The sequence below is a fragment of the Bidens hawaiensis genome, unplaced genomic scaffold (genome assembly GCF_021521415.1).
Source record: "Bidens hawaiensis isolate Kalapana, Puna unplaced genomic scaffold, B.hawaiensis_p1.1 tig00010732_1, whole genome shotgun sequence".
Lineage (NCBI taxonomy): Eukaryota > Viridiplantae > Streptophyta > Magnoliopsida > Asterales > Asteraceae > Bidens > Bidens hawaiensis.
In genome coordinates, this window is record NW_027491822.1 from 638,940 (window position 1) to 658,357 (window position 19,418).

The window sequence follows — 19,418 nt, forward strand, 5'->3', positions numbered from 1 at the left end:
GACGTCCTTCTTCAAGGTGAGTCTTGCGGGTCCAACTGGGCTCTGCTGGGACCTACCTCTTCAGACTCCCATATACATGAGGCTTAAACCATGCTACTTCAATAGAAACAAGTACCCGAATTTTATTAAATTATATTTTGGTAATATTCTGATCACTTGCTTTCAACTATATATACATGACCTTCACAGACCATACGAACTTGCCATTTTTGGCTCACAACTTGAGCCGAGCCAAACGACTAGAGAGAGTTTCGTTTGATAGCCAAGGATGACTTGCCTGTTTCTTCTTTTCAAAGGGCTTGGTCCTTATAGACTACGAGTTAAGATCCATTGATTGGTTGGTTATCAGGCAGTCTCCTTAGCTAACCTAACAATCTCTTCTCTCTCATGCCAACCGTTCTCTTCTTTCATCGGCTCTTCTTTATATAGGCAATGCACCATTTAGCTAGATTTGTTGAAAACAAGGTTATTGTTAGGTACACACAATGAAGGTGAGCGTTTCGATGTTGTCTTTGGTTAAACTAATTGATTTCTTGTATCGTGTCACCACCATAAGGGGGTGTTTGGTAGAGGGAATTGAGGGGTGAGAAATGGAATTGGAAAGAATTCTCTTGTTTGTTTATGAAAGAAAGAGGTGAGAAATGGAAATAAACCATTTCCATTTCTCTGATTTTGTTTCTCTAAAAAAAGCGGAGAATTGGATTTCTAGGTTTCATTTCTCAGCCTCACGCCTCTCCCTGCCATCTGAGCTTGCCGCGTTTCACCGGACCAACAAAACCACTGGTAACGATTGCTTTATCTTTAACGGATTCAAACTATCCATAATCTGTAATATATTTCAATTCAAGTTTGCAACCATTTCATTTTGATTTCTAGGGTTTTGACTTTTAATAGGTGAATATTTTGCCGATATGATGTTGTGGTTCAAATCCTTATACGTTTGTTACGAATTTGTGATTTGATGTAGTTTGAGCTGAGAATCACTAGCGTTAGGTTTAAACTTTAAATTAGGGAAGAGCATTTTTGTATGTATAGTCCGAACTAAATCGGTACCGGTATGAAAATATTTGTATGGCTTTAGGTATGAGGTTTCACTTGTTTCTGGTTTCGGTCTTTTCTATGGTATTGATTTGTACCGAACTGAAATAATCCGTATGGTATTCGTTATGAGGTTTTACTTGTTTTCGGTATCCATTTTTTTATGGTATCGATACCGAATAAAAAATTAATATGGTATTTGGTATTAGGTTACACAGTTAGACTTACTTTTGGTATGGGTATTTTTCGTATGATACAAATCTCAACGCTACTTTGAATCACCATTTATATGCATTTTGAATGTAGAAACGATGGCATCGAAGGGCAGGAAGCCATATGTGAGCAGGAACCCTGATTTGATCAGAGGTGTGGGGAAATACTCACGGTCCAAAATGTACCACAAAATGGGGCTTTGGGCTATTAAGGCGAAGAACGGAGGTGCTTTCCCTAAACACGAGAAGCAAGCTGTTGCTGCTGCTCCGGTTGAGAAGCCACCAAAGTTCTATCCAGCCGATGATGTGAAGAAACCGCTTGTTAACAAGCGCAAAGCCAGACCAACTAAGCTCAGGTATATTGTTTTATTATTGTTTATATGCTAATGATGATTATGATTTGATTCACGTATTATTTTAGTTTTTGATTGTTTTGTTGGTTGGTTTTAGGGCTAGCATTACTCCTGGAACTGTTTTGATTATTTTGGCTGGGAGATTCAAGGGAAAGAGGGTTGTTTTCTTGAAACAGCTTACTTCTGGATTGTTGCTGGTTACAGGTAATATGTTTTTCTGTGTATTTTGATAAGAAACATTTGCTTATCATTTCTGTATTTGCATGTTTGAATGCTTTTATTATTCTTTATGATGTCTGCAAATGCTTTTACTTGTTTTGTTTAAATGTTTGCAATTCTGCTTCATGCTTTTTTGATTAGTGGTAGCAAAATCTAACACCACCCTAAACATGAAACAAGCACAACATGATAATAAGTATGTTTAGATTAACATTTTTAAAGTAGGATTAAATATATACTTGACAAGATTAATCTGCCAATTTTTTTACATGTTTAACCCATTTTTTGTGACCTGCTATTCCATTTTTTTACATGATTGCAGCTCACCAACCTGTTTGGCTTGTTTTGATAAGTGGTTTAAAGGTTTTAAAGGACAGTGTTCAAGTCTTGTTTGGGTTTATTTATTGTTAGTAGGCTTCAAGATGCACTCAAATGCTTATTCATTATAACAAAAGTACATGTCAAATCTGAGAATTAGTATCTTTTTACAGTTTCATTGCATTTTGTTGATTATTTCAATAATTGTGACACTTTATTTTCTATGTGTTTGTTTTTATTTGTTTTCCTTCATTATTTTGCAATCATTGATATACATTCTTCATTTCAGGCCCTTTTAAGATCAATGGTGTTCCTTTGAGGCGAGTGAACCAATTATACGTTATCGCCACATCAACAAAGGTTGATATTTCAGGGGTAAATGTGGAAAAGTTTGATGACAAGTACTTTGGAAAGAAGGTCAAGAAGAAAAAGAAGAAAGGAGAGGGTGAGTTTGGTAAAGATGTGGATCTAGGACGTTCTTTTCTTGCGTTGACAATAGAAGAGAAAATTATGTTTTGTATGTGAATTGGTTTTAACTATGGTTGATGTTTTTTGCTTAAAAACTATGTTTTGTATGTGAATTGGTTTGATCAATGCATATTTTGGTTGGAATTTATGCATCTTTTTATATGTTTTTTATTTTTTAATAAAAATTTGTTATGAAAAAAATACTTGTGCTAATGATAAAGTTGATATAATTCTCTGTTTATTTTCTATGTACCAAAACAAGAGAAATGATTCTCAGCTATATTTCTCTACTGAAATCTCTGTACTACCAAACAGAACAGTCAATTCTCATTCTCCAGACCAATTCCCTTTCTCTGCAATTCCATTTCTCTACAATTCCATTCTCTGTACCAAACACCCCCTAATTCTCTTGGTGTCTATATGGGGACTCTTTGAGAAGCAAATTAGAGAAGATTAATAACACTTAGCTCGACGTAGTCTCTTCATATGCCCATGTATTGATAATTTGATATCCATGTATTGATAATTTGATATCACTCGTCACCATAATAACGTATAGTGCATTTATAGTATTAAGTTTTTTTCTCTACACGTTATAACTAAAGGATCAAATACATATTTTTCTTTAAAAAAGATCTAACAAATTCCTATCATCGGGTGACAGGACCCTCGGTTTTGGCGCTTACATATATGCAACAGTTCTATTTAACCCTATGATAATGTTTCCACAACCGGCTATTATAATGTTTCCACAACCGGCTATTATAATTCACAATATTGCCAAGACTTGTTCATCTTATTTAAAATGCTCAAATTTGTTTTAAGTCCTATTTTCTTTCATTTTGACATGCTAACTTAAATCCTTTGATTTCAACATTCATAAGGTGATCGTTAACATCATAATTGAATCATATTTCATATGCACATAATGCGGGTACTGAATAAGAATGAAATTAACCAAGAAGTTATTTAACATGTATACATTAACATTTATTCATAGAAATCGGTTTACAACCTTAACTTCACTCATAGAACCAAAAGCCCCAACACTAATACACATAGATACATCTACAACGGGGTTTCGTGACTATTGTGAGTTCAACACAGATTAACCCTTGTATGAATTACCCTAACCTATCTCAACAATACCTCTTATATAACTCAAAAGACTTTAAAATAAGTCAAAAGGGCTTTATCATATTGTATGCCCCTCCCCTTTCTCAACAAATTAATTACCTACAACTTCCTTCCCTCGTATTTAGGTTCAAAATAACGATTTCTTCACGTAATCATCAAAACCCCATGAATTCTAAGTTTCCCTTGAAACTCTTTACCTCTGAGATACAAAAGCATTATATGCGTGTCTTCTATAAACCTCTTCTATGTTATTTTTAGACCACATTATCCTATTATGTGAGAGGAAATATTGATAAGTCACACGCTTGTTACTTATGATTTCTCCTTGTAAATTATAAGGAGATAAAAATAAGGAATCCCAAGCATCCCCTAAGACCTTATAAATCTCTCTATTTACTGTTTTTTAGAACGACGATTTTTTTTATTTAGGTTACCGCACTCTCCAATTTTACAGAGCCCCTGATGCCCCACTCTGGCCAGACTATGTTGTCTTAACCGGGCCCATACTGACTTCAGAGTTTGGCTTGGGCATTTCCCTGAAAACCATACCGCCGACTGCCACTTGACAGTCGTTGTGCAACCACAAGAGCAGAACTCTCTGGCGTAACACATGGTGTGACGAAAACCCAAGTGGGCTCTGGGTTCGAACCAACAACCTTTGCACAAGACCTAGCTCAAATTCTTTATCGCTAATATTCACCAAAAAATGACACTACTAAGATTCAATCTTGGTTCTCCGCTAAGAATTCAAGCCACTAGTTTGTAATTCTTCAAGCTTATAATTCGGTTTTAGTTTTCAATATTTTTGTTTCTTTAATTTTTTATTATAAGAAACAGTAACAAAAGTGTAGCTCGTAGTTTAATCTAACGAGAACACACCCTCTCCCAAATAAAGAAGCAAAGCAGACGACTAACGCCCATTCGGCCAAGGGTTTAATCTACAGGTGCGTATTCATCCTTACTGCTGCAAATACTCCTTTGTTTGCCTTGTAATTATAATTAATTATAAATACCTGGTTTACATCTCCTTAATTATTTATTTCATCTCATTTCATTTTTCTAGGGTTTTTCTTTTACAATTTAATCATCTGCTCGCATTGCGGTAGTGAAAATGAGTTTTATAATTTATCTGATTAAGCTGTTGGAGTTCATAGTGATTTGATTATCTGTTTGGGTTGTGGCAGAAATATAATCAGGAGTTATTGACTCTTTATCTGATTATATTTGAGATTGCTTATTTATACTATTGGTTTATTATGCATTTTGTAACAGCCACGGTTAGCTTGCGACAAAAAGCTAAGTACTTCGTTAAAAAAACGCGGTAACAAAAATTAATATTAGGGCCAGTTCGTTTCACGTACTTTTTTTAAAGGATTTGGATTTGGAATTGGAATGGAATGGAATGTTTGAGAATCCCTTTTATGTGTCTGGTTGGTTAATATGTATTGGAATTGGAATCTTCTTCGTTCTCGGGTTTTTTTTTTTTTTTTTTTTTTTTTTTTTTTTTTTTTGTAGAACGAGGACAACGAAGGAAACGTTTTAGTTTTTTTACATTTTTCATTTTTGATTTATATTTTGAGTTATGATTTTTTTATTAATTTTTTTGAATTTTTTTTGGAGCGGTTTTTATTTTCCATAACAATCCTTTAAAATAGGTGGGATTTTGAAATCCCATGAAATGTGGGATTTGATGGGATTTAGTTTCCATTTCCCATTCTTTCATTTAATGAAACGAACATATCAATTCATGGGATTTAAAATCCCATTCCTTAGAATTCCTTCCAAATCCTTGAAACGAACAGGACCTTAGGGTTTCAGACCGATTGTATGGCTTGCGCTGGTCAAATTATCGTTTCTTTATGATTGATGAATGTTAGTTGTTATATCTGAGTTTTTATCAGCATGGAATGATACATTTTGGTCTTGCTTCTTGAGTTCGATATTTATTAAGCTGTTTGTTTGGAACTCAACAGACTGTATCATAGTTATTAAAAGCCCTCGATTCTTGCGACTAGGCCCATTTTTCAAGTGAGGCTCAATAAATGCGCTTCTAGTTCCTAGGCAAGTGCTTCGGCATTGTCTATGCCAAGAACATGAGAACATAAAAGGCAAGCAAAAGAAACTCAAGGGTTGCTATATTGATACATTTTGTCATTCAAGTTTCGGGATCGCATTTGAATCTCGACTATTTTAGAACTTTTGGTACTAATTAGATGATATTAAATGTTATATAATAGCTTTTGTTTTTTTATTTGAAGAATAGTATTATTTTTCATATACATAGTATATTTTAAATGCTTTATTTAAGTGCGCCTATTTTTCCTCGGGCCCTCGCTTTTTTGGCGCCTTGCGCCTAGGCCTTAAGCGAGGCCTATGCGCCTTGAGCGCGTCTAACGCATTTGATAACTATGGACTGTATGAATTTAAGGCAATTTCATATGTATCCTCTAAAAAGTTCATTTTTTTATTATCCGTTCATACTGCTATATTTCACTATATCATCTTTGCCTTTTTAACACTATGCGTATCGTATTTACTGATTCCATGATAAATAAAATAAAATTATTTAGTTAATAAATGAATATTGCAGAGGATTGTTGGATTTCATCCCAAAAGGCATCATGTTTACCACAGCAGTAAAATATCTTGGCACAAAACCGAAACCAGCAATGAAAGCATTAGAGCCCAGATTCCGACCCGAGCAAAACCAAACCATCACACGGGCCATTTTCGAAATTCTAAAGGAGCATGGTCCTCTGAATGTTGCTCAAACATGGGAACGCGTTCAGGTCACTTCGATTTTCTGTCTATTCATCATCAACTATTTCTGAAATAACCATGATTACAAACATGTTGCAGGAAGTTGGTGTCAAAGATTTGACCAGCAAAACACAGATGAAGACTGTGTTGAGATGGATGAAACAGAGGCAGAAACTTAAGCAGATATGCAATCATGTGGGTCCCAACAAGCAGTTCCTGTACACAACCTGGTTCACCAAACCACCAACTGTCACCCAACCAAGATCCGCTGGGGTCAAACCTTCCTCAACTTAAGTCAACTTCAACTACAGCCGCTGTCTTTTTATTACATTAGATCGGTTGCATTATGTTCTTTGCAAATTTTGATTATGCAAAACAATTTTTAGACATTGGTTTGATATTTGTTTCATGTGACTTGTGTAAACTGATGCAAGTTTGCTTGAATTTGAGAAAATAAAACTCAAATCAGCTTGTCATCGATGCAAATTTGTTTGAATTTGTAAAAATAAGTCAAATCAAAATCGACTTGTAATGAATGCAAATTTATTTGAATTTGAGAGATAAAAGTCGGGTCGACTTGTAATCAGATGCAAATTTCAAACTTTTTAGAATTCAACCAATAAAACTTGGATCAACTTGTAATCGGATGCAACAGATTGACTTGTATTCAGAATTTCAGATTGAAATTTGTTTGAATTTGACAAAATAAAAGTCAAAATCGAAGTGAGTTTAACAGAAACATTAATCCAACTATAAATGAGTACACGTTCAAATCACAGACTAATGAAGATAAACTACACGGAGACAAACAATAATGTTCACTATACTGTTTTTCAATATACAAAATCTTTTTCTGAATTTCAACACATGTTTAAATTAATGTCGGGCGTTTGAAGTGTGCAATACATCCTTTAAAACAGCAGCAATTCTATCAGCCATGTGTCGTTCTAGAAACATCTGTTTGACTCGCTCATACCCTCTTTTTCCCATGGTCAACCGCTTTTCAACATGTGTAGCAAGTTTAACTATGTTTGTAGCGAGTGGAGTCACCCCTTCTTTCCCTGCAGGATGCAGAAACCCGGTTGACCCGTTCACCACAATCTCTGCAGTTCCTCCTGCTGATGTTCCCTGCAAATTAACAAACAAAAATGCCAAATTTATGTAATTATATAATAATTATTAATATAGCTTAAAAACATTGATTGTGAAGACAGAAACTGAAATGCATACCAATACAGGAAGCTGAAACGCCATAGCTTCAATTGTTATCCTTCCAAAACATTCTCCTCGACCCTAAAAAAACATGAAAAAGTTGCCCGAGTCAACGGTTTGACATTTTGATCATCAAAAGTCAAAAGATGAGAATTTCATGGTACCTGAGAGTTTTGAACCAGAACATCGATAGCTGCTAAATACGGGGCTACAGTAAGCGTTTTATTAACAAAATGAACCCGATGTTGGATCTTTTTCTGTGCTACAAAATCCCTAAGTTCGGTTTCAAATTTTGTCTGCACACTCATATCACTCCCTACAATTATCGCATGTATTGATGGCACTTGTAGCTTTTTTTCTTTTATCAATTGTAAGCTTTCATAAAATGACTTCAAAAATAAATCTTGACCTTTTCCTCGCGACACACCTGCACATTATCATTATGAATTAAAATAACTTTTAAAACTTTTAGAATAAAAGACTAATTAACTTACTGTTTATAGCTGCAAATAATATGTCATCATTTCTAACTCCAAGTGACTCCCTAACATGCTCTCTCAAAACCCTTTTGGCCACATTATCTTCAGCAACGTCCATAAGTTCTTTACTGTTACCAAGGTGAACAACATATGTCTTTGGCATTTTAATTCTGCAAATTAAAAGAAAACATTTTTTACAACTTTGTAGCTAAAAAGAGTGATTAAATGAGTATGTGAAGATAGATATTACACATACTTTAAGCGTTCTTGAGTTCTGTTCTCCCAATATTCAGCTGTCACATGGGAATCAATCATAGAGCCAGCAACATATGGTAGATGTTTAACATAATCTAGTTTGAAATAATGGCCACGCATTTCATGAATCCACCATAAAACCTTTGGCAATACTCGTGGGACGTTTTTGTTCAAAACAGCATCAAGCCATTTTCCAGCAACAGCAGTGTTTAAAATTACCAAATCGGCTTTTAGAGCTGTGTTTACAGCTTCTTGACCTTTAGCAGAGAAAACCTATAATATAAAAACTAAGCCATCAAACATTATCACAAATGTTATAAATTTATAACCATGTGAAATGAAAGATGTACCTGCACTCCACGGTCCAACATCTTGTTTTCCAAATTGTATATGACTTCATCTGTTCCTGGTGATTTCTGGTTTGTTATCCAACAAACTTCAGCACCGACACCACGTAATAGAAATGCTAGTTCCATCAAAAGCAATGGACCACCTAGAGAATTAAATGAAACTGATTATTTGTGGTACTAAATAGTAAATGCTGATTACTGATTTTTGTCCAATGATAATTTCTTTAATTTAGAAACCAATAGATCAACAAGAATATTTTCCCCTTATTTTCATGCTGAGGCCATATAAAAATACTGATAACAAATTGTTATCGTTAATAACACTATAACAGAGCAATTAAAGTGCCATAACCTATTGCAGTTTGGTATTATAGTCGATCATTCAAAACACACTGTTCTAAGAATAAATGGCTATACAACGATCAAAGAGGAAAAATCCAAGGCTCTTTTTCTTTAACTTAGTTGAGTTTCGTGAGTCGATTAAATTATTTCCTGTGGATTTCAAGACGCAGATAACAACTGAAAACGAAAAAAGCAGTATAGTTTTAACGATGCTCTACAGGGGCGAGTAACAAGTTACATTTAGGGTAGACAAAAGCGGTTATGCTATCGCCAGATCATGTGGGAGTTTGAAGTTGCAGGATGACGGCTAGGTCGCTTTGCATATGTGGTTTAGTGCAGCGAGAGTTTAAAGTTGCAGGATGACAGATCTGTGGTTTCCGAATGGGCTCATGGGAGTTATCATCTTGCTCCCTTTCGACCTTTTTTTTGTTTGAAGTTGCAGGATGACAGATAGCGTGTTTCTCTTTTCTAGTCCTTTCTTGTATTTGGGGTGAGGTCGAGTTTTCTGTATCGGTCTGTAATTTGGTCATAACGTCCTGTCTAGTTTCTTACTAGTCGTGTTTATTTTAATAAAACTTTTAGCCTTCAAAAGAAAAACAACTGCGGTTGATATGGGCATATAAAGGGGCAAAAATGAGCTACTGCCTCACTGTATCTAAAACTTCAACCAGTATTTACTATTTATACAACTAACTTGGATCCATGAATTAAAGTTAAATGCAATAAGTTTAAGGTCAGCAATAAGTATAGTATAAATTAATAATCAAATAAATAAGTGCAAAAGCTGAAATTACCAGAAAGTGATAGCTCATGCGAGACAAGAAGAACGAGTTTAGACTTCATGAAAGTGAGTGGACTCGCTGCCGCGATCCGAGTCGGTACCGTCTCCTTGGGCTTCTGGATCCGGTTACCGGGAACATCGAAATGCTGCTGCTGACGATCGCATGAGGAATCATAAGCGGCTCTAATAATAAAGGCAACGGCGGTGGAGATAGAGATCATGCCTAGAAGCAGCAACAGCCACCGTTTCTTCTGGAACAACACCGTTGACGGCTTCGGCGCCATGGTTAGGGTTTGGTGTCTGTAAATTATTGTTATCGAAGTCTCTGGTGCATTGATCTAGGGTTTGTTCAAATCAAATCTCATATATGATTGATTGATGGTTGTTTATGTTTAATTAATTAATAACTCGAATCTGAAATAGGAAGGAATTGGGGGTGTAGTAAGAGTGGAAGTGTGAAGCAGGTTTCTTTTCTTTGTTGTTTTAATTGAAATGAAATCCGGAAAACAAAAGCCTTTGATTTGGACGCTTGTTATTAAAATAAGAAGATATGACATGACATGGTCACCAGAGATAGTCACTTGTTCATAAATAATACATGACTATTTCATCCAACCAGCTATTATAGTATAGCAAAACAATTTTTTTTTTTTAAATATAGCAACATATATTACATGTGTAAAAAATTAATGTTTCATAGGATTTTCACAAATCAAATGGGTTTTCATTGTATACTTCCCATTATATATATATATATATATATTATTTGTTGTTTGTTAGGTTTTTATATATTTTTTAAAGTAAGGTATTTTCCACATATCATGCCACATAAGCAAAAACAAGCTATGTCAGCAAAAAAAACTAACGGGGTTAGGGTCCGTTAAGTTCGAGAGTGACATAAGAAAATAAGTTACAAGTTGGGAGTGGTAGGAGACAAGTGATTAGTTGAGAGTGTTATTATCCAATGAGTGAAAGTTTGAAGTATTAAAAATTAATATCCGTTTTTTTTTAAAGGCTGAGTGGTCAAATCCTACAATAACTAGGTTAAATGAATTTAAACACTATATTAATATACTATGAGCATTCTCAAACGATACTCTATCTCTATAATTACACTAGAAAACACTAAATTTCTCTCTTCTATTTAATTAAATAATATTTTTTTGTACTTCAATCATCACAGTTTTTCTCTCCACCCTATTTATAAAAATCACAATCTTTTCCTTAAATTTACAAAAAATCACTACCCTTTCTCTCTTCACCTATAATTTACACTCAAAACCACTCAAAACCACACGATATAATTTACAAACTCTCCTCATAAATTTTAAAGAACCGGATGAGAATGCTTTAAGAGCTGCTTAGGAAAGGTGTAATTATTTGCTCATCAAATATTCAATGCAGTAGCAACCGTGTAGTATTGTGTGTTGCAGTCTCAAAAAGTCAAAATCCTATTTAATGATTCATTAATATCTACAAATCTAACATCCTACTCATGACCTCTATAACACCAAACTAGCCTGTGAAATACTAGAGACCCGAAACATTAATATAAAAAAAGCACTTGCTCATTAAATTAGTTGGGATCACGACAGAACGTGAATCTTACGATACTAGGTGAAATCTATTCGAGTATCCGTGTTACTCGCATCGAAAATGAGCATTTATATTACACAATTTGAAAATATAATAATTAGTATATGAAAATTAGAAATTATTAGAACTTGAAATTATTAAAATTATAGAAATTTTATAGCATATATGAATATTTTATATTTCAATTTTCTTGTTTTTGATTTTTTGTTGTTTTCAAAAACAGATATTAATGGTACTGTTTACATTGAAAAAAATTATGTACGGGGCAATAAACTATATTGCTACCTCTTTTTGAATTGCAAAATCAAATATTTTAAAATGAATTAATTGCAAATGTGGTCCATGTGGTGGTACCCAAACGCAGTTTTCAACCCCGTGGTGTCAGTTTTGCAGATATCGGCCCTGTGGTCAACATTTTATTTTCAATTGGGACCCCGCCGTGAACCCAAAGTTTGGTTTTCTACGAAAAGACCATTCTACCATTGCAATTTGCAACCCTGTGGTTTTAAATAACTACAATTTGGACCCTCTGTATGTTAACATATATTTCATCCAACAGTTTTAACCAACCGAATGTTGACTTTTTAGGGTTGACTATCTTTGACATGTTGACCTTTAATGTAAGCTACTTATTATAATCTACTAAACATAAGTAATCATAATCTTGACTATATAAACTAATTATTTGTATAAAATTAACCAAATTGACATGAAATCAAAATTTTACATAGTTTGACTTTTCTAAGTCAAACTTTGACTTTACACAACATTAACCAATTGAAACACAAGGTGCACACATACATGTATATACATTCAAATCCATACAATACACACTACACACAGTTTGACTTTCCAAGGTCACCTGTGACTTTACATACATTCACATTCATATAATATATACATACATATACACACATATATAATACATAAATACATATATACAAAGAAAGATACATACATACATATATACATATACACAGAAACATACATACATATATACATACATGCATACACAGATGCATATATGTATACCAACTACTCCAGTAAATCTTGTTCGACCAGGTGTACACCAAAACCACAAATCGAGCAACATGGCAACTACAAGGAACAAGCACGAACACGAACTTAATTAGTAATCGAAGTAATCGCAGCTACAATTTCACATTTCATAACTCAAAATTGAGACCCGATTCATACATGAGAAAAGCCGGGTGTTGGCGAAAATGGTTATTAAGCATGCCATTACAGTTAACTGAAGACGAAGAGATGGCGACGGCGGCAAGAGGACGATGACGGCGAGAGGACAACAGAGGTTAGGTTTGTAAGTTGCGAATGGGGGGGGGGGTTATTGAGCCGGATGTTGATGTAGTGGGTGAAAAGTCATTGTCGCCCTTGAAACTAACAGACGTTATAGCCGTTAGGCTGGGCCTGATTGTAAAAAAATGCTCAGCTCGGGGCCCATATATGCAAAAATGGCACCACGGGGTTGAAACCTGCATTTGGGGTTCCACCACAGGGACCTTATTTGCAATTAACTCTTTTAAAAGCTACATTGATAAATCTTGGCATCATAACATTATTATGCATGACTTTTTAGACTCGGCTAAGTAGCTCTACAATTTCAAATAGGTTTGAAAAATGAGCTTATGATTAGATTTCAAGTAACGGGCATTCCAATACGAATTTGTAACCATGTAAGACCATAAAATAGCACACTTGACACTCCCAAACCTGGTGAAGTAATGCGTAATGAGCTAAGGGTGTACCTCACGGCTATGAGATGGAGTATAAGATCCAAATGATAATTAAGTATGAGACTCTGATTACCAAAACTCATCTTATACTAGACACATTACAAACTGGTAATTAAGGTTTTACCTAAATCTAAACCAAATCGATAATGCTGGTTTTTGTGAATTTGAAACCATTTAATTCAGGTTTTAGATGGTCAACATAGAGGTAAAATCGGTTTGAGACCGGTTCATGGTAAACCGACCCGAACCAGTTTCACCCAAACCGGTTCATGAACCAACCCAAACCGTCGGTTTTGGTACAGGTTCCCCTTTTGGACAACCAAACCGGTTTTAAAACTGAACTGGTTTGAGGAAAACCGTTTTAAGCTGGTTCTAAATCGAACCGAACCGACATGGACCAGGTCGGCCACTCTTGCCTCTAAACCGGCTTTGACCAACCTGGTTCGGTTTGAAAAAAAAAACGGTTTTGTGCACCTCTAGTTCAACACCCGGTTTTTTACTTTTCGGCTTCGCTGTTATTATGTTTAATGGGTCTTACAATTCTTGGGCTTCGTAATTTCAGCCCAACAAATAATAAGTGATCTTCAGCCCACAAACAGCTTTAGCCATTTACCATAGTATCTTTTTGACAACACACACATTACTAGTGTGTATTAATTAAAGCATTAAAAAGGAAGCTGCAACATAATACTAGAGTCGCTGGCACCTTATGATTTGAAACGAGAGAATTAGATTTGTAGGGTGAAGTGTACCACTTATGGGAAGGTTGGTTTATCCATTTATATTTTTACAACCGCAGTAGCATAATTGATCTAGCAAACCAATCACTCATACGATACAACTGTAAAACAACATAACACTCACTCTTTTTTCGTCGAGGGGTCAAAGCCGCACGTGTTTTCATTGTGTAACAAGTTGAGAACATCGTACAACATCATTGTGATCAGATGAACAGTTGATACATACATTGCCAACCAGTCACATGCATTAATTGATCGTGTGATCTAAAGACCTCTTATATGTTTTGATCGCAATCGACAAAGAAACACCTATGCATGCCGATCTCTTAATATTTATATATAATAAAAAGAAATTGAAATTAATACTGATTTTGTATATTTTTTTTCCCTCATGCTAACCGATCATCATCATCTAACCTCAATTACCATCTCATCGTTTGTTTTCATTTTATACGACAAGGTAACATGTGATGAGCAGTAACAAAAGAGGTAAAAGGGCTAAAAAAACATCTTTTTCTTTTGAAAGGCTGAAAAACATCTGGGAACTAGAACTATAGCATATAATATTTTACTAAAATGTTTTATTTTAACAAATAATTATATAAACTACACCAATAAATGTACAAACTCTTCGTTTATATGATGCACCAACTCATAAACGATCAATTAGAAGGTGCTATGAATCACATGGCGGAATGTAATACAAATAGGATAAGGTCAAATAGAAACACACGAACCTATGCTTCTTAATTTTTTTTGCCAACGTTGTTAAACCGGACCGCGGACGGTGGAGCGAACCTCTAATTGGTTTGATTAGCATGGGTTGAGTCGAAACTGGTTGGATTAATGGGTTAGTTGAAATGGTTTTGAGTAATTTTTGTTTTATGATTATGTTTTCTTTTTGTTAAAGATTTTAACTTGTTATGAATATGCAAGTATGAAAGCAGATGTTAAAAAAACTATACATTTCTTTTATTCTTTTAAACACAGAATTATAGAAAGCACAACATGCTATTTATATTTTATGTAAATATACAAATATTTTACTAAAATTAGTTAAGGTATCTTCCGTTTTTCCAAGTGAACCTATGACATGTTTGATAATTGTTCGTTTTTAAAAAATTGTTTGTTGCAACTAAAAGTTTTAGGATTTAGTAAATAATGTCATGTTCCACCACATAATGTTCATATGAAGACAACATTTTTGTTTTGAATTGAGAAGGATGGATATACCTAATGATTGAAGAAGCATTTGTGTAATAGTTGACCTAATTCCATAATAATACAAACCTAGCCTCAAGCCTGTTTCATCCACTCCATATTCAAGTGAAAAAGACCAAACACACCCTACACTTTTATATATATATATATATAAGATATCTATTCATACTAAGAGGTCAAAACACAACCCCTAATTGACCACCCTACACAACACCAAAATGACTCACTCACCAACTATGACCATGGTGTTCATAGCTCTCTTGGCTCAAACCACCCTTTGCTACTCTAAGATCACCAATGGAGGCTACCTCTACCCGCAATTCTACGACCGATGTTGCCCACAAGTCACCAACATAGTTCGCACCATCGTTGCACAAGCCATTGCACAAGACCCTCGCATGGCTGCATCGTTGCTCAGACTCCATTTCCATGATTGCTTCGTTAAGGTTCGCGAACTACAATCTCTTCAAACCTCATATTTCATGATTTTGAGATTATATGATCATATGTTATTAATTTGTCTAGGGATGTGACGCGTCAATATTGTTAGACAATGGCGGGACACGTAATGTAATTAGCGAGAAAGGGTCTATCCCCAATAGCTACTCAGCTCGTGGATTTGAAGTCATTGACCGGATTAAAGCTGCACTAGAGACAGCCTGTCCACAGACCGTCTCGTGTGCAGATATTTTGGCTCTAGCAGCCAGAGACTCTACAGTACTTGTATTATATTATATTATATTATATTATATTATATTATATTATATTATATTATATTATATTAACCAAAAAAGTTGAATAAATATTTGTTTTGTATTTGTAGAGTGGCGGACCGAGTTGGGAAGTCCCAGTTGGAAGAAGGGACTCACTAGGAGCAAGTTTGCACGGGTCTAACCATAATATTGCTGCTCCAAACAACACTTTCCAAACCATCCTAACCAAATTCAAGATTCAAGGTCTTGACCTTGTCGATCTTGTAGCGCTTTCGGGTAATCTCTAAAGATAATGACCAAAAAAATCCCATTTTTTAAAGAAAACTCAAGTCGTAATTCAAGAAAGATGCTTTATTTGTGTTGTAGGAAGTCACACCATTGGAAATGCTAGGTGCACCAGCTTCAAGCAAAGGTTATATGGAAACACGGGCAACGAGCATATGAATCAATTATTTGCGGCACAAATGCGCGTGAACTGCCCGCAATCGGGTGGTGACCAGAACTTGTTTTTTCTGGATAATGTGACCCCTATGAAATTTGATAATGAGTACTACAAGAACTTGATGGATTCTAAAGGAGTTTTGAGTTCTGATCAAATCTTGTTTAAGGATAACCAAGAATCTATGCAGATTGTGAAGGAATATGCTGAAAATGAAGACATGTTTTTCCAACAGTTTGCTAAATCAATGGTTAAAATGGGGAATATTAGTCCACTGACAGGATTCAGAGGACAGATCAGAAAAAGTTGTAGGAATATCAAAGGTTAAAATTCATTTTTTTTACCTGTTTAAGTGAAAGCTATGAGGTGTAATAATGAAAAATATTGATTATTATTGTCATAAATTACATGATAAATCATACTTATTTAGTTATTTATTATGCATTGTAACTTTAATTTATCCAATAAATAACTAAAACAAACCAAAAAAGATTATTTGTGGCTGCTGGGATTCGAGCCCAGGTCTCCACGGCCACAACGTGGAATTCTAACCACTAAACTACAGCCACAATGGTGATACTATCGCATTTGATATTTTTAAGTAAGATTTATAAGCAGAACAATAACAGTCTGAAATAGGTATTTATTTGATAATAATATATAAACCACACAAACAAATTCATGATTTCAAATTTATGGTTTGTGTTTAAAGGCTTGTAGATTTAACGGTCCATCCAACTGTTTGAAACTTAAAACAATCGTGTAAGCCAAGCGAACCGCTTACCTTAATAATTTATTTGTTTTACATTCTCAAAATATGTAATGGGTAATTATACGTTTTCGTTAGCCGTACTTATCAGGCAGACCAAGAATTTTTGTGATAACTGATCGAACTAGACCGTGAATACATTTCTATAAATGCTAAAAGATGTACATATATCAAGATCACTGATGAGATACATGTCATGAATGTATGAATTTGATTTCAAAATCTGAACTTACTACTAATTAAAACAAAGTATAACACGATACATATATTCATAAATTCAGGAAACAAAAATCTTGGCAAATTACATAACATGATCATCAAATCAAGGTACATAAATTTACTCCTGTCATTCAGAGTCAGAATCATGATTTGCAGAAACTCGAACCGTCCTGCGTCTACTTTCATCATATTCAGCTTCTTCGTCATCTTCCTTTTTCTTCTCATCAATTATACCTACACAGGTATCAAATATAATAACAACATTACACCAAAACCAGTAAAAGAATATATCCATTTTTGGGGAACAAATATATCACCTTTCTTTATCAACAAAGCTTCTAGCCTCCTAGTGGTAAAATCGTCTTTTCCTCCAAGGTCTTGAAATCCAACCAGCCTATCTACCGCAATTCCTTTTCTGATAATAACAATAACAATAATTAAATTTTAGACTGCATAAAAAAACATCAAAACTGAAATTATCATGAAGCTGACCTGAATAATACGACACATGGCAGTGTTTTGATTCCTAATTTGGTGACAAAGAACGGGGAATTCTGCACGACGTTGAAAATGATAAAACCATACTGCAAGTCGAGTTAAAAATACAGAAAGTAAAAAGTATATTGCAGAAATATACCTCTGCATCTATTTTAATGAACTTGGCATCCACATGACTCGGTGCAAGAGCCTTTAAATGCTTGTCCATTATCCTACACAGCATTTCAACATTATCATCTAGAAAGAAATCATAAAGTAAATATATTTATCACGTGACTACTATTTTGTTATGAAGTTCGGTTATTTGTTTGAAAAACAAAATAAACACTCACTTGCAGCGATAGAACTCCCGGTGATAGAAGTGGCAAATCACCTTTTCACTACCAGTGACTTCACCCAAAAATTCTCCTTCGGTTATCTCTCGGTACTCCCCGTGTCCTTTTTTAGTCAAAGATTCTCTCTTTTCAGCTTCTCTCTTTTGCAATCAAATATCAGAGCATAAACAACCTTTTAATATTAATCAATATGTTAGCATTAAAAAGAACAGTCAAACCTTAAGTGCTGCAATCCTATCTGCATGTAACTTTTCCAGCTCCGGGTCCTGATATACGGTTCCATTTGAATAAATAAAAATGAATTTTTTTATCAACAAACATATGATCAGTGTTGTAAAAATCACGATTAATTGCTAATCGGTAGTCGGTCAAAGTCGATCCAGATCGTTCAAATGTCAGTCAAAATCAGTCAAATTTTGATAAAAAAAATCCGTCAAAATTGGTCAAAATCTTTGAAATATTTGAAAAATTATACTTGTTAATCCAATCCGGTTAACAACATTAAAAAATTATATATAAAATTTTGAAAAATTTTGTGTGTGTGTGCGTATGTATATAATTTTAAAAGCTACATACAAAATTCCAATCCGATTAATCCCGACTAGCGAGTTCTACAACACTGCATATGACATACAACGAATATGTAAATGAAGGTATAACTTACATCCATCAGCTCATCTAGATCAACCTCCTCATTAACAGAGGATGATGCCTGTGCCTTCTCTTGAGCTAATAACTCCTACAATAATACATAAATAAATAATTACATACATAATTTAGATCCTCTTAACATGATCAAATCATAACTTGGAACAAAATTGATTTCAATATATCCAAACACCAAACATAAACAAAATAAAAAGCAAATTTAATTGACAGAATAATAATAATAATGCTACTTGGCTGCATAAATGACTTAATATTAAGACGAAAATCAAAAGGGGGCAATAATTTTAAGAAACCCTAATGGAATGAGATAATAAGAGAATAGTAGCTACCTTCTGATAATCACGAGCAGCAGCAGCCATAACATTTCCATAGGCTAATGTTTGCAGAGTCGATTTCACTGAATCCGGATTCATCTTTAATTACAAAACCCCAAATTGTATTGTAATTTCAATAATGAATGCCTATTTAGACCACCAAACAATAAATAAAAATGAAGTTTGAAATATTTTTATAATCTTACCAGAGAGATCTGAGATTTGGA

At 34.4% G+C, this 19,418-nt stretch overlaps 3 protein-coding genes, 1 non-coding gene and 1 pseudogene across 5 annotated transcripts; 2 read left to right on the forward strand and 3 right to left on the reverse strand.

Moving 5' to 3' along the window:
* The first annotated feature begins 743 nt into the window (after positions 1-743).
* On the forward strand, positions 744-2,665 carry LOC143536098 (large ribosomal subunit protein eL6 pseudogene; annotated as a pseudogene). The gene is made up of 4 exons (XR_013135827.1): positions 744-783; positions 1,345-1,606; positions 1,701-1,807; positions 2,430-2,665. The product of XR_013135827.1 is annotated as a large ribosomal subunit protein eL6 pseudogene (transcript).
* A 4,597-nt stretch (positions 2,666-7,262) lies between these two features.
* Positions 7,263-10,174, reverse strand: LOC143536047 (uncharacterized). The gene is made up of 7 exons (XM_077030130.1): positions 9,938-10,174; positions 8,802-8,944; positions 8,453-8,724; positions 8,212-8,366; positions 7,882-8,144; positions 7,736-7,798; positions 7,263-7,633 (listed from the first exon to the last, which is right to left on the reverse strand). The coding sequence occupies exons 1-7, from the start codon at positions 10,143-10,145 to the stop codon at positions 7,382-7,384; spliced, it is 1,356 nt and encodes a 451-aa protein (XP_076886245.1). The 5' UTR covers positions 10,146-10,174; the 3' UTR covers positions 7,263-7,381.
* Positions 10,175-15,446: 5,272 nt separating this feature from the next.
* LOC143536048 (peroxidase 72-like) lies at positions 15,447-16,715 on the forward strand. The gene is made up of 4 exons (XM_077030131.1): positions 15,447-15,681; positions 15,761-15,958; positions 16,059-16,224; positions 16,315-16,715. The coding sequence occupies exons 1-4, from the start codon at positions 15,454-15,456 to the stop codon at positions 16,713-16,715; spliced, it is 993 nt and encodes a 330-aa protein (XP_076886246.1). The 5' UTR covers positions 15,447-15,453.
* Positions 16,716-16,884: 169 nt separating this feature from the next.
* Positions 16,885-16,956, reverse strand: TRNAH-GUG (transfer RNA histidin (anticodon GUG)). Its single transcript has one exon. It is a non-coding gene; the product is annotated as a tRNA-His (tRNA).
* Positions 16,957-17,372: 416 nt separating this feature from the next.
* On the reverse strand, positions 17,373-19,294 carry LOC143536049 (thioredoxin domain-containing protein PLP3A-like). The gene is made up of 8 exons (XM_077030132.1): positions 19,207-19,294; positions 18,873-18,947; positions 18,427-18,474; positions 18,206-18,348; positions 18,013-18,085; positions 17,868-17,929; positions 17,693-17,790; positions 17,373-17,609 (listed from the first exon to the last, which is right to left on the reverse strand). The coding sequence occupies exons 1-8, from the start codon at positions 19,288-19,290 to the stop codon at positions 17,503-17,505; spliced, it is 690 nt and encodes a 229-aa protein (XP_076886247.1). The 5' UTR covers positions 19,291-19,294; the 3' UTR covers positions 17,373-17,502.
* Positions 19,295-19,418: the final 124 nt, after the last annotated feature.